This window comes from Athene cunicularia (genome assembly GCF_003259725.1).
Source record: "Athene cunicularia isolate RWA chromosome 1 unlocalized genomic scaffold, athCun1 chr1_part2, whole genome shotgun sequence".
NCBI lineage: Eukaryota > Metazoa > Chordata > Aves > Strigiformes > Strigidae > Athene > Athene cunicularia.
Genome location: NW_020799092.1, coordinates 10,670,578 through 10,684,713, shown reverse-complemented (window position 1 = coordinate 10,684,713; position 14,136 = coordinate 10,670,578). Strand labels below are relative to the sequence as shown.

Genomic DNA, 14,136 nt, shown 5'->3' with positions numbered 1-14,136 from the left:
GACAGCCCTCCCTCCCCTCCAGCACTTGTTTACTTAGTGTACCTTTCTGCAGTCCTTTGCCTGTTTCATGTTATGGGGGAGAATAAAGTTGCTGTCATGGGCCCTTCATAATCAAGCTAGCAGAACAGCAACATGTACCACCTTACTGCCTGCCTTTGCTGCTTCACTGCTACCTACACATTTTACCCATGTTTGATGGTATCTTATGTGCTATCTGTATGTTGCATTCGATAGGACTTCACACAACAACTCATGTTTTTTTCCTCTCCCAGTAGAAAAAGAGTGAAAAAAACCCGAGCAACTTAAAGAAAGTGTGAAATAGTTGGAAGGAATACTCTTTAAAAAAGGTCACTATTAGTCTAGCAGTCCTTAGCAAAATTATAATATTTAAGATGCATGGTTCTTTACAGATACCTCTGCTCCTTCAAAGTAATTGTAGTCTTTTCTCTATCCCATTCTAATTAAATAAACTCCTATGCTGTCTGTCTTTGCTTCCATAGATAGGTCAGTCTGTCATGCACTGTTCTGCTGATTATCTGCTCAAGGACAGTTTTCCTTTCAGATGATTAGCAAAGTTGAATGAAATATATGAACAGCTAAAGAAAGATATCTAGAGATAGTGTGAGAAAGCCAAGCAACTTTTAGAAAGACCAACAAAAATATTATCTCCTTGGTTGCTGTTATTTTATAAGTAGACTTTTGTTTAAAATTCAGTCTTTCGAGAAATGCTTGGTGTTTCTGTGCACCTTTGATAATGACATATGAATGCCAATTACTTAAAGGATTTACAACTCTTCTATAAGATGAAGGGTTTTATAGGTGAGAAGCAGATGCAGAGAGACTGCGAACAACAAATCAGTGACAGAATCAAGGAAAGAACTGAGGAACCTGTCTCTGCACTTCCTTGGGGTTTTATTTCTCTTGTTTTTTCCACTACATGGCAAAAACGGAAGTTTTAAGTCCTTGCACCTCAAAGCACCTGATTCTCCCAACTGTACATAAAAATGCTAATTCAGAACAAATTACAAAACCCAGTTCATAATACCCTCTTTTTAAAAAAATCTCAGATATCCCAGCTCTGTTTCTAGTTAAGAAAACTGTCCCAATTATGGTAGAACAATTAATGTGTTCTCAGACAAATTCTGCAAAAAATATTTTAAAAAGCACCCACTTAGCCATAGCTATGATGAATTTTCTTCTTGCACCATTTAATCCAGGAAATTCTCCCTGTATGTCATGTCTTATGGAGGCAGGTGATTAGCTGTTGCCCATGAAGCATTCTACAGGCCATCAGTGCTGTCTGTTGCTGTGATGACTCTTTTGGCTTCCTCCTCTTATTTTGCCCCCAAGAAAAAATAAATTTACCAGTTCCCTTGATGACTTACTCAGATTCAGCATCTCCAATTTTAAAATCAATTAAATATCACTTTTTTGATGGCAAACTACAGTATCTCTACATCTTTGAGGTCACGTGATGGCACACTAAATTCTGGGCAATTGTCACTAGGTCATTGGGGAAATCGCTGAGCTCCAGACTGTTATTCTTGTTTACTGGCATTGAGTAAAGCAGCTACTCACAGCAGCCTTGAAAATGATCATGTGAAGCCCTAGGTCACTGAGGTCTATGGGAGTCCTGCATTCAGCCTAATAGCTTACCCACAGAGGGTAGGTGGCCAAATAAAGGTTTTTGCACCTCCACCTTGAAACTCATCCCCATAGAGTATGTCTATCCCTAAGATGATGCTGGCTGGCAAGAGTTACATATTTACACACCTCTGCTTTTGTGGCAGTGGTAAGGTGATAGAGCCCCAAGAGGGCCCCCCAAGTGGTGCTGCTGCTGCGAGGGTAGCTGCTTTCAGGTGGCAAGCTCTCCCTCAGCCGAGCTGCCTCAGTGACAGGGAAACTGTCAGCCTGCTGCCACCCCATTCCTGGCTGCTGAAATGGTACACAGGAATGCTTGTTTTCATGCTTCTTCGATGAATCTCTTAATAGAGCCAAACTGAAATACAGCACAATGGATACATTGCTTATGCTTGTGAAGTGCTTTTAGGCTGTGGCTTAAGTGGTGCCCGAACCAGGTCAAGTGTTTTTAGGCTTTCTAACATCACTAAATTTGCAAGTTGTGTTTATTTAAAAAGATATATTAATATTAGTGAATTTTGGTGAAATCCATGTGGTAACCAATTCCCTTTCTTGGTACATATTTAACAATCTAAAGACTAAGTTTAATGCTGAATTTATATATTTAATATTTCAGAAAACAATTCTATGTATTTTTTAAAATGTGCAGTTCCTGCCTATTTCTACATAGAGCTCTTTCACTGCAACTTCTAAGTCTGCTTCACAAGTGAGATAGCTGTGTGATTCATTATAAATAAAGACTGAAAGTGGAAACTCATTTGCTTGATAATGCCAGGTAACCATTTAGCCTGAGAGATTAGGCACCTATTTAAAAAGCAAACAAAACATCCATGCCAAGATGGTGACAGTGACTTGCCAGTTAAACAGAAATAATGGAGGAGTCAAGGCTGATGGTTAACACTCCCCAGAAAATGACCTTTGCTGCAGTTGTTGGCTGAGAAAAGTAAAATAAAAAACACAGTGATGTGTACTTCTGCAAAGATGCAGCTGTCCTACCGATGCTTGCACAGATACAGCATCATGCACAAAAGTGGCAGAGCTGCAAAGTCCTGACTTCAGCAGCAGCTCCATGTGCCAAAGGTTGCAAGATTCAGTGACGCTCCTCCCGCCAGAAGATATTTTGTGGTTTGCAATTTGGCTCCTCAAGACACAGCAGTATATCCAGATGATGCTAAAAATATGGTGCTTAATTTTCTTCTGGAAGGTTAGAGTACTAAAGATTATTTATAAAGGAGTGTTTTCTCCTTTCCAGTTAAAATGTGCCACCCTTGAATGAAAAGAAGAAAAGGTTTTTTTACCCTGATGCTTAGTTTAGGATAAATGTTGAATTTCCATTGGGCCTTGTAGAGCTCTCCTAAAAATAGGAATTATCTGGGGGATTCCTTCCATCAGAGGACTAAGGGTTAGTTGAAAATCTGACTAAGAAATAAACTATAAATACGACATTTTTGTCATAGCCCCAATGATTTCTGGCAATACTTCCTGTGTCACCTTGCTTAGTAGCTAGATAGTTTGCATTTGTTTTACTTCTGCCCTTTCAAAATAACTTGACAAAGCTACTTATTCTCCCCGTAGAGCGAATGGGTCTCACTAACACAACTTAAACATTTTATATTGGTGGAATATATCGCTATCCCTCTTCCCACCCAACTGTCAGTCCAAGGCTGCTAAGAAGAAATGAATCTATTCAGCTAAAACATCTCAGTAAATTCAGCTCAGTGATGTTTACAAGTAACTGGCCATTAAATCACCACAGGATGATCACAATAAAGACAGAAATAGCTTCCTTAAAGCACTGTTTCTCAAAGATTTTGAATGTACAGTGCCTTTCTGATTGATTTCTGAAGGCCTGTATAGTGATTAGAATTTCAGGAGGTTTTTTTCTAACACTTCAGAGCATCCTTTGAATCCTGTTGTGATCCACAGTTTGAAAAAACAGGCCTTTAAAAAACCAATCTCTGGTAGGCTGTTTCCACCAGAGATTACTGTGATTAAGAAATAACTTCTTGATAATAGTTCATTAGTTTTTGCATTTCTCAAACCTTCTCCTCTGAGCAACTTAAAGCACTTAGCTTTGCAATAACTGTAATACATGATTTAAGCTGTTATTCTCTAAACTGAATGAGAAAGTAGAATTCGGTAAGCCAGAAGAGAGATAATTTTTGCTTTATTGAGATAGCACTGTTATCTGGAGGAAAGCTTTCCGCGTTCCAAACAGAAGACAATTAGATTTCTGAAGGGTATAGTTAATTTGCAGTTGTATTCCATTCTAAAACAGAAACAAATGTCAGGTCTTGTATACCAAAAAGGACATAGGGCCATCAAAATGGGGCAAAAAATAATAAACCTTTCAACTTGCTAATAACTTGATTTGCACATTTAAACAAGGCAACAAGATACTTTTGCATACAGTGTCCATGTAAGACATTAATGAACTTGGACTATACTGACATAAAACACTTCATATACCTCTGTTGCCAAGTTCTTAAAATGATATAGTAGTGATAGAGATGTGAAGTACTAATAATGTTAATAAAACTTAATACTGAATGTCCCACTGTGCAGTGTAGGACAGGTGATGTATAATTCACTAATTAATATATTGATATCGGCAGATAAAAGACTGTATTTCAATTCAGGTTGTTCTGAGAATTATTTTCCCAAGATGAGGTTTCTGATATCTGTCATTACTACATCTTACCAGACAAAAATACTTAGTACGACACTGGTTACTTTGTTGAAAGACCTGCCTGGGTTTCACAAAAAAGTGTATTAAACTTTCACTTTTGTTTCTGCTGTACAAGTTTATGGCATTCTCTATTTCTTTAGTGTGACATCTTAGAGAAAGAACCCTAACAAAAAACAGGTATTTAACTGCACAATCTGTATTTGAGCCTCTGAGGAAAGGTTAGGAAGGAGATGGCAACAGATTATAAGAGAAAAGGAAATTTCTCAGACCCTTACTTCATGTAAAAATCACTTAGTACTGAGGTAATGAAGGTGTCTTCTAAGATACAAATGCATCATCTCAGACTGCTTGGCTTGGACTTTCCCTGATGCAGAGCATTCAAATACATGCTAACTCAGGAAATACTAAGAAATTGGACCTGGGCCTAAATTTTCAAGCAAGGCCTCTAATTCAGAGCAACTGTCTAACATATTTTTTGAGATATCTGAGCCAGCTTCTCAAAAGTGTGAGACCCAACACAGCTAAGTGGGAGCAGTGGAGCAGACATGTGGATGCTCTTTGGATGACTAGCGTCCCTGTCTGGTCACCCAAAACGTGAGATGCAATGTATGTTTGAAAGTGAGGATAGAAAACTTAACTAGGATAGGTAGATTGACTGTAAGTACCTGCAATTTTTTTTTTCCACTTGAATTTTTGAGATCTGTATCCCAGTCATCTTATTCTCTAGCAGTTGATGTTTGAGTTATCCAAAAGCATAAAACTGATTGCACACTAAGAAAATTTCAGAGTGAAATACTAACGGAATTGCTTTCAATGGCAAAATTCCCACTGACTTCTGTGTGGGCAGAAATGTGCCTCATATATTATTCTGCTTTTTTTTGAGTGTGTTACTGCTTCTCTGTTCTGCCATCTTAGGTAATAATTTGTTCCAGCTTTAAATGACCATAGAGAAGTTTTTTACAGCAAATTTAAAGGTTGACTGAGTCTTGGAATTTTAACTCTGACTTTCCATTACTTCAGCTGTGCTATTATATACAGCATACCATGTGTATAAAATGAAATGCAACCTACCTAGTGTTGGGTCATACTCCCAGATGAACCGTTTGGTCAGGAAGCGTACAACGAGAGCTGGAGGAACAAAAAGATTCCAGGTGAGATGCACAAGTCATCAACTAATCTGTTTTTTAAAGCTTTACCAGCAAATTTTTCTGTGTCAATGGGCATGTAGCAGCTACCCTGAACTGTGAGCAGAATTCAGCTTTGCTTATTGGGGCAGTCAAGACCTTTTCATTGTTTGTGGCCTACTTTACAATTTTGAAGGGAGGGAACAAAATGAAAACAAAACTCTTCACAGCATTAATCATTTACCTATGCAACAATGCAGCACAAAGAATGCAAAGAGATTTTCAATGGTAGTCTCTAACTTTTTTCCTCACTTATTTTTTTGTCAGATTAGCTCCTACCATTAAAAAGGCCAAACAACCCCTGTGCTATGAGAAGATGTCCTTTGAAAAAAACCCACTATTTTGGATGCTTTAGGTTTCCCATGACCAGTGGAAAAAGCACTGGCTGCTTTTGATCCATGATGCACTGAAGATTCAAAACTAGGGGTGTTCAAAATAGTTTAATTCTTAAAAAATTTCCCTTCAGATTTCAAACCTTGTAAGGTAAACATGTAATTGGCTAAATAGTTTCCTTCTTCCATTTTGGCATGCCTTCCTTGCAACAATTTATCTTTCATGTTTTGCCTACTTGTCACTTGAAGCAATCAGCTGTAATATTTTAAGCCAATGGTCAACAAACGCTATTAATGAATTTGCAGAAGTAGAAATAAAGCTTTAGATTTTGGAGCACTGGATAACTAGCCCTCAGTTTAAGTTTATAGGCTAAGAACTTGCTACTTATGTTTTTTTTTTTTTTTTTTTTTTAATCCCTCCACCCCGTTTAAAAACAACCTATAAAGGATTTGTCAGGATACTGATCATGTTCTAATTTAAAACTAAGCAGTGCCTTAAATTTCTAGAGGTGTAAACAAAGCATTCACCACTGCTAATGATTCAAAATCCTTTCTGCATTTCCAAAATGGAGCTAGAGATACGACTGCACTAGCTAGGATTGCAGTAATTTCAGCTATCGGCAAAGTTTTCCTTGTCATCAGCCCTACAGGATTGTTCTGTTCTTGCAGTTGCAGACGGAGAGTAAAAGATGACAGCTAAACCTAGTTCTGATCGCTTTTAAAATTAAAGCCACGAGAATGCCCCACATCCCAGATTTCTGTACCCAAGACTAGGACCAGGCAACACTCTACAGAATAAATATAATTAATTAACCTTTGCTTAATCCGAACCTATCTTTTAAATACAATCAGAACATTTGTTCTCAGGAAGGTTTAACTATGCCTCACACTTGGAGGGGAAATAAGAAGCTGAGCCAAAGGAAATGAGATCACTGCACAAGCAGCAATTTTAAACTGGTGTTATTTTAAGTTTCTATTTTCCTTAGGAAATTCTACTTTTTAATTTATTTTAGCCTTTGCAGAAATGCTCTCCTTGGCTCTCAGAGTGAATGTGGCAATTCTTTGCCAAAGTAACTTTTTAAATTGTAGTCCTAATGTGGATGTCATCATACTAGATGAAGATCTCTGTGTAGCTTATTTTCCATCCATGATGATGTCTGCACCAGGACTTTTTTCATAGAATCATTGAACAGTTTGGGTTGGAAGGGACCTTTAAAGGTCATCTGGTCCAACCTTGCTCTGTAATGAGCAGGATCATCTTCAACTAGATCAGCTCTGTCAAGCACTAATGTCTGTGACAGGGGATAGAGAGCAGCAGCTCTCAAGGAGAAGAGGGAGAAGAGCTGGTTTTGGAATTAGCTCAAATGAAGGAGGTGAGGAGACAAGCGATAAGAAGGAAAGGTAGAACTGGACTGAAACAGCTGAGATGAGCCTGAGAGAAGTACAGCTATGTACACGGGATGAAATGGTACAGGAGTGCTACAGAAGTGAAGAACTGGAGATCACAGATGTGACCTCTGGTGAGGAGGGAAAAAAGGGGTTGTATTCACCTGCAGAAGGGAAGCCTGTTTTCAGAAATAACAAATAATCACACAAACAGGAGGAAGCTGAACTAAAAAGGAATGGTGGGAGGTGGCTGCCATGCTATATAGTCTCCCTTGTCGGCAGTTCTCAGCAGGGAACACAGCAAATTTAGCCAGTTACTCGCTAAGTACTGCCAGTAATAAAGGACTTGCATAAGGCTTGCTTGGACCTGGTGAAGGGAAGAAAATGCCACCTCAGCACAACCCCAGGTGAGTGAGGAAGTATCAGCTTCAGAGAGCTGGGCTCTGTGCCAGTTTTGGGGGCATGCACACTTGGGGCCATGCAGAGCTGCTGTTCCTGTGGGGCTGGCTCTGCTCAGCCTCCCTGCTTCTGGCCTGGTGGATTCCCTCAAAATACTCCTGCTCTCCTTCATGGCAATTGTCACAGCCCATCCTATGGAGCTTTTCACTTCCACACATTTTTACAGGGCTGAAGATTAGCAGCTGCATTTCACAGATGGGGAATGTGAGATGCTCTTGATCCAGTGTCTGTCCTGTTTATAACTACTGCAAACTATGTTGGATGGGAAATGTCTCCACTTTTGCCTCATTAGGGTTGCTTACCAGATGGACCGCTGACATCCAGTTGATTATTAAAAGCAGTGTATGTGACTGCTGTCTGATTTGATAGAAAATAGTCCATGAGAGGAGACCTGGGAAGGGCAAGTATTCAGGCTGTGGGTCCAGCTTGCTGGCTCATGCTGCCTGCTCTCACAGTGATACCCCTAGAGCAGGGGTATTACTATGGTGCCATTTTATTTATGTTGAGCTCATTTAGTGCCAGATTACATCACTTTTTACTAAAATAACTTCTTCCAACAGAAGAATCAGAAGTGAGGACATTAGGAATTCACTACACTTAGAGCTGTAGCACTCAGATTGCTGCTGCTGGCATAAATGACACTTTATGCAAATCAGTAAAACTTCCTTGTGTCCTTAGGAATGCTGCATAGAAAGAGTTGAGATGGGCATTACCACTTTCTCACCTTAGCAAAGGTGTGTGCACCCTGTTTGACCTGTCAACCTTATTTAGACATTTAACTCTAACCATGAGCCAAAATAACCCAACACACTAAAAAATTAATTAAAATGCTGGATTTTGATTCAAAACAACATTGAGGTTGAGAATGTCTGAAGCACATAATTTACTGATTAAATTAGGTGACCAATTCCAGTGCTCATATTAAATTTACCATTTCCAGTGCTTATCCTCAAAGAAGATAAAATGCATTTTGAAGCAGGCAAGATTCAAATTGATGCAGTATCTAATAGGAGTAAATTCCATAGTCCTCCACCAAGACTAGACCAGGCTCTTCCCCAAACACTTACTGCTTGTGAAATACAAGAACTTGTGGGCTTAGAAGGAAAGAATCCCCAACGAACTGCAATTTGGATTTCCACTGTGTTTTTTGGAGACATGACCATTACCTAAGGGAATTGATGTAATGTCCCAGCAAAGGAAGAACAGACTCATGTCTCTTTCTGCCTTTCCTCACACCCTCACTTCCAAATCAGCTGTCTTGTACAGGGTTTAAATTAGGATAGAACTTGGCCCAGGACTTTCATTCACTCATGTTTAAACTTCTGCCTTAGAAGTTATTCTTGGAGAAGAAACATGACTATCTGTCAAATACATTTGCAGTGTAACTCCACTGAAGACAATGAAGTTATATCAGGAATTAACATGGCATATTAACTGAGATTATCAACCACATAACTAATCAATTCCTTTGGGACTTGTGTGCCTGAGTCCTTTACTCAGCTTTAAAATCTCAGTCCATATCTTTTGGAACATTTTTTTATTGGTCGTGTTTTGTGTCTTACTTTAGATCTTTGCTTGGATTTAGTAACATATAAAAGCTCTGGCTAAATTAACAAGCTGCCTGAATACATATCTTTGTGAATTTGTTATCATTCCAGCTAATACAAGCTGAGATTTTTGGGGAAGACTGGAAGCAGGGTTTTATTTGAAAAACATCCCCCTTCCCCAAAAGCTACAAAGTTCAAAGTTATTCTAAGAAAAATAACAGTTCTCTGTAGCGAAATAACTGTATGATGACTCTTTTATGCCATGAGAATTTTCAGCTATAAAAATGGTCTGAAAGTAGTCCCATTATTTAACTAATCAACAAGTCTGTTCCTGGTGCCATGATGATGTGTCATCTTTAAACCACACTTGGCAGGAGACACCACAGTGGTTAAACCCGATGTTTATAATGATCAAAAGACTCTTCCACAAATGAAGTATTTAGTTTTTTAAAAGAGTGTATTTTTGTTAGAGGGTCCATCCCCCATACCCTCTCAGAGGCCCTTCATGTATTGGAATTTCAGTCCCCTTGTAGCACATGGTGAGCTCCAGCCTGCAGGACGGCAGTGCCACAGGATCCTGGCATGCGATGTGCTGCCTCCTTTAACAGCTCTGTGTCCAGCTTTGGGAAGTAATGGTTTGTTTTAAAGGCACTGCCATGAGATTTTAATTTGATCCTGAAAGTGCAGGTCATTTGGGGGTGTCTATGTGTGTGTGTGAAAGTATGAACATAAAATGCAGAGTCCTTTTCAGATCCTGGTACGTCATGGATGTAAACATGTGGTCATTACTTCTGGCTCTACATCCATGGGCCTGGGTTTGACTCAGTTTTGACAGTGTCTCTGGCAATTCAGTGATGCAGGGATATGAGTATTGAGTGAGACACCAACAGGAGGATTTCTCTGCCTTTCCTCCTCTCTTGTTTTGTTCACTGTGGTCACTTCTGAAGTTGAGACCTAATGTGCTTCTAGTAAACTAGAAGGTAAATTTTAGCGGAGCAAAATAAGATCAGCGGGGAAAAAAAGAAAGGAAGAACTGAATCAAGTATAAAAATGGTCGGTTTTACACTGCCTTGCTGTCTCAAACTGTGTATTTTAATCACTGTCTTAACCAGTGAACAGAGAAATTACTGTGTATGCTTGTATGTTTTTTCTGTAAGAGCAGAGTGAGGTCCTCCACTGACTGATGATATAAAAAGTATATATACTTTTATACATAAATATCAAAAGTATATGTACTTTTAAATATACTGTATAGCAGTATAGATAATAGTGTGTATATATGTATATATATATATATACTGTGTAATAGTAAATACAGACAAGGATTGAACAGCTATGTGATGAAATGTGTTGCTCTTGCCTTTGAGGAGGTTATGTTGTTTAGTGTAACGTAAGCCTTTTTACTTCAGTGGTAATGATGTAGGCTTCAGTTCTGTGGATCATAATCTGAACATCAAAATCAGTTCAAATGTCTTTTTGTTCTGGTGTATTATAAAGACTGGAATACCTGTCTCAAATATCTATCTTAATCCCCACAACAGGATCATGGACTAAACAATATTCCATGTTCAAGTACTTCAAAAACACTAACATACTTTCAAACGTAAAAATTAAGCACTGTGTATTGGATTTATCGTTACAGTAAATAATATTTTACATGTTGAATATCCATGTAGCAGGACTCCAAAGACTGCTTCAGATGCTAATTCGGTAGGTGTTCAATTAGATGTCAATAACTGACCTTCTTTTGACAAGTTGTTTGGAAGGACTGTGCTACTGTGGGAGAAATAGAGACCACAGACCAACTCACCTGTGGCTTTTAGCGGTTTTCATCAGGATATTCATCCTTCGGCCTGACCAAATGTCAGTGTAATTAAGGTAATTTTTAGAAGTGCTGTCACTTTTCAGTTTCTACTACAAAGTTTTGGGGAGTATTTATATTGTAAATGGAAATTTCAGTTTATCTCAGATGAAACTGCATTTTACTGCAATGGGAAGTCCCTGATTTTAGGAACTTTTGCGTGGAAAGAGAAAAGTAACTTGTTTTAAGGAGCTCATCTGAAACTCTGGCAGGCCATAACATGGTGTGTTTACTCATTTAATCTCAACTGCTTTAATAGCAGACTGGAAGGAAGCATTACATCAGATTATTTTGCAAGCACTTTTTAACTGCAAGAAATGAAGTAAACAATAACCTGTGCTTTTATCATAGCATGCACATTAGTTTACTTCTGCTGCCACTGAAAATGAACACAAAAATCATTGACTTCAGTGCAATGAAACTAATGCTTGCAAGGTGCTCACAAAATGGAAACCTGAGCCATCCACTTCCCAACTTGTACAAGGGTAGTTGTACGTGTCCAGACTTACTGCCAGGGTGACTCTTTACCCAGTGCTCTGCTCCCTGTGTGTTTCTGCTCACCAGTCAGACCATGTGTGTGCTGCCCAGGATTTAGGGGCGCTCCCTGCCTGCAGTGCCCATGCACAGGGTGCTCCAGATCTTCTGCAACACCTAGCTATGCCCAGTCCTGCATGCATAGGCTTCCAGCTTTCAGACAAATTGAGTCCGATGTTAGGGAACTGTCAGTATCTCCCTTCACTCACAGAGATGTAGTCTGGCCTCCAGGTTAGAGGGAAACTTTGCCACTATTCAGAGACAGGGGAGAAAGCAAGCCTGACACAGACATGTTAGCAGAATGAAGGTCACTTTCCTTATTCAGTACTGAATACAGAAAATACAGGAGCCATTTGTCAAGAGCTTTGATTATAACCACATCCTAATGTTAACAGCAAGAAGTGTTTCTTCTCTTGCTTCTGGCATGATAATTGCACAATAAAAAGAACCTCTCCATTTATTGATCTGGAATAGTCTATTGTGAATTTCACAAAATACACAGTATAAGTCATTCCATCTCCACTGGACAGGAAGATTTTTGTAGTAATGTTCTACCCACTGCCTTCAGTGCTGGAGGCACTTTTTTACAATGGCTGCTGCATATGGAATACAAGCAGGAGGCTGAATTTATATGATGTTATCCCATTCCATAATATATTGTTCCAATAGAAGGTTGTTTATTTCACAGATCTCCTCTCATATAAATGATCAGACTGGTGTATCTAATTGTTTTGATCATTTTAGGAATGAAGTGTGCAGTATCCATACTTCTACCATTTCTCTTCTCTTGTCTTCATTGTACAACTTGTTATGTCGCCGCTTTGTGAAGACTAAACTTTCTGGTGTGCCAGTACTAGCACATATGGTTTTTCAAACATAGTTAATGGTAACACCTCCAGATGTTTGTGTGTCTGAGAGTATATTTTTGATTAGGCTGTAAAGCAAGTCTTATGGATCAAACCACACGAAAAACTGTTGCTTTTCTAGATGACTGACACAAGGTAAAGTTTGAATTTGCATGCTGTTTTGAAAGACACTCATCAAAGTAAAATAGAATTCTCAGTATAAAACTTTGACATATACCTCATCCCCCCATCTCAAGGTGAAAAAAATTAAAGTTTGAGAAAAAAAATGAAAAAAAAACAAACCAAAACTATTTTCAGAAGAAGGAAGAGGTGGAAATCTTTTTTCTTTAAAAATCCAGTACTTCATTAAGATAATGGCAGATGACAGAATTTTCAGGGGGCTGTAGACTTCTGTATTTTTTTTTCCTTGCATTTCTCTCAGTGTTGACTTTAGAAAACATCCCACTCTCTTCTTTCGGTCAAATTAGTTTGTCATCTTTAAAAAGGAAAAAGAAAGGAAATAAAGAAGGGAATTCTATAATACTTTAGATGTCATTATGATCTTCTGGTTAAGTATTTTTGTATGAATGAATTTCTGTTGGAAAATGTATTTTGAACAGAAAGGCCATTTTTTGGAAGGAAGCTAGGTTTTTAGATTTCTCTTTCAAAGGAAATGCCTGAACACCTCACCATTTGTTTGCAAAGAACCTGTAATTTAGGAAATGCAGATTTAAAACAAACAAACTTACCCAACCTCACTAACCTCCATTTTGTTCTTTTATTCATTGCAGTGTTTTTTGTATTGCATTGGAGAAAAGTGGGGGACTAAACTGTTTTTGTTAACCAGATGTCACTGTTACAGGGAGTTGGCAAATATGCGCTTTCTTGGCTGTAGAATCCCCCAGCTACTCAGCTTCAGCTGATCTGTATGTACCGAAAGGGTTCAAAGCTGAATTTACTCTGCTGGTGTTTAGCCTGGCTCAAGGTGCAGGCAACAGGACTTACTTGAGTGCCACCCTTGAAAGGAAGGGTTGGCCAGCCATTGTAGAGATGCCTTGAGCTGCTCTTAAGACAGTGTGGAGCTGTTGCCTCATCCCCTGCCAGTGCAAAGGGAGGAAACATGCAAGAACACAGAAGGAAGCCACAGCCAATGAAGGACGGGGGATTTCTGTTGCTGTTACAGTTTTTGGTTTTGTTTGGGGTTTTTGTTTTGTTTTGGTTTTGTTGTGGGCTTTTGTGTTTTGTTTTGCTTAGGTTGTTTTTTTGGTTTTTTTTGGGGTTTTTTTTCAGTAATACTTGCTCGCTTCTGCTGAATGAACCTGCATCGCAAACGGGCTGAGTACAAGTTATTAAAACTCCTTGGGTATAGCACTATTTTAATAACTCACGTATTGCAAGAGGCAGCTGTTAAGAGCAAGATTAAATGCTCTTGCCTCAGTGGCACAGCAGCTCTGCTGTGAGGAAAGGACCCGAACAAACAACAAAACCTCTTTTCCAAAGCTGATCCAAACAGACATCCTTTGACAGGGGCTTGTGAGTGACTGGGCACGCTGCACAGCAGATTTGTATGAGGCACAGATAACACATAACCCTCAAATCCGACTTAAATCCTGGATAAGAGTTTGCTTTGTGCCCTGTGCTCCTCACCTCTGTTCAAG

The 14,136-nt window shown here is 39.0% G+C and overlaps 1 protein-coding gene across 1 annotated transcript in view; it reads right to left on the bottom strand.

The window, feature by feature from the left end:
• RERG (RAS like estrogen regulated growth inhibitor) overlaps positions 1–14,136 on the bottom strand; it is a 105,182-nt gene that overhangs the window by 9,910 nt on the left and 81,136 nt on the right. Inside the window, exon 2 of the mRNA XM_026868330.1 lies at positions 5,402–5,458. Coding sequence (XP_026724131.1) covers positions 5,402–5,458 — 57 coding nt within the window. The remainder of the gene's footprint in view (positions 1–5,401; positions 5,459–14,136) is intronic.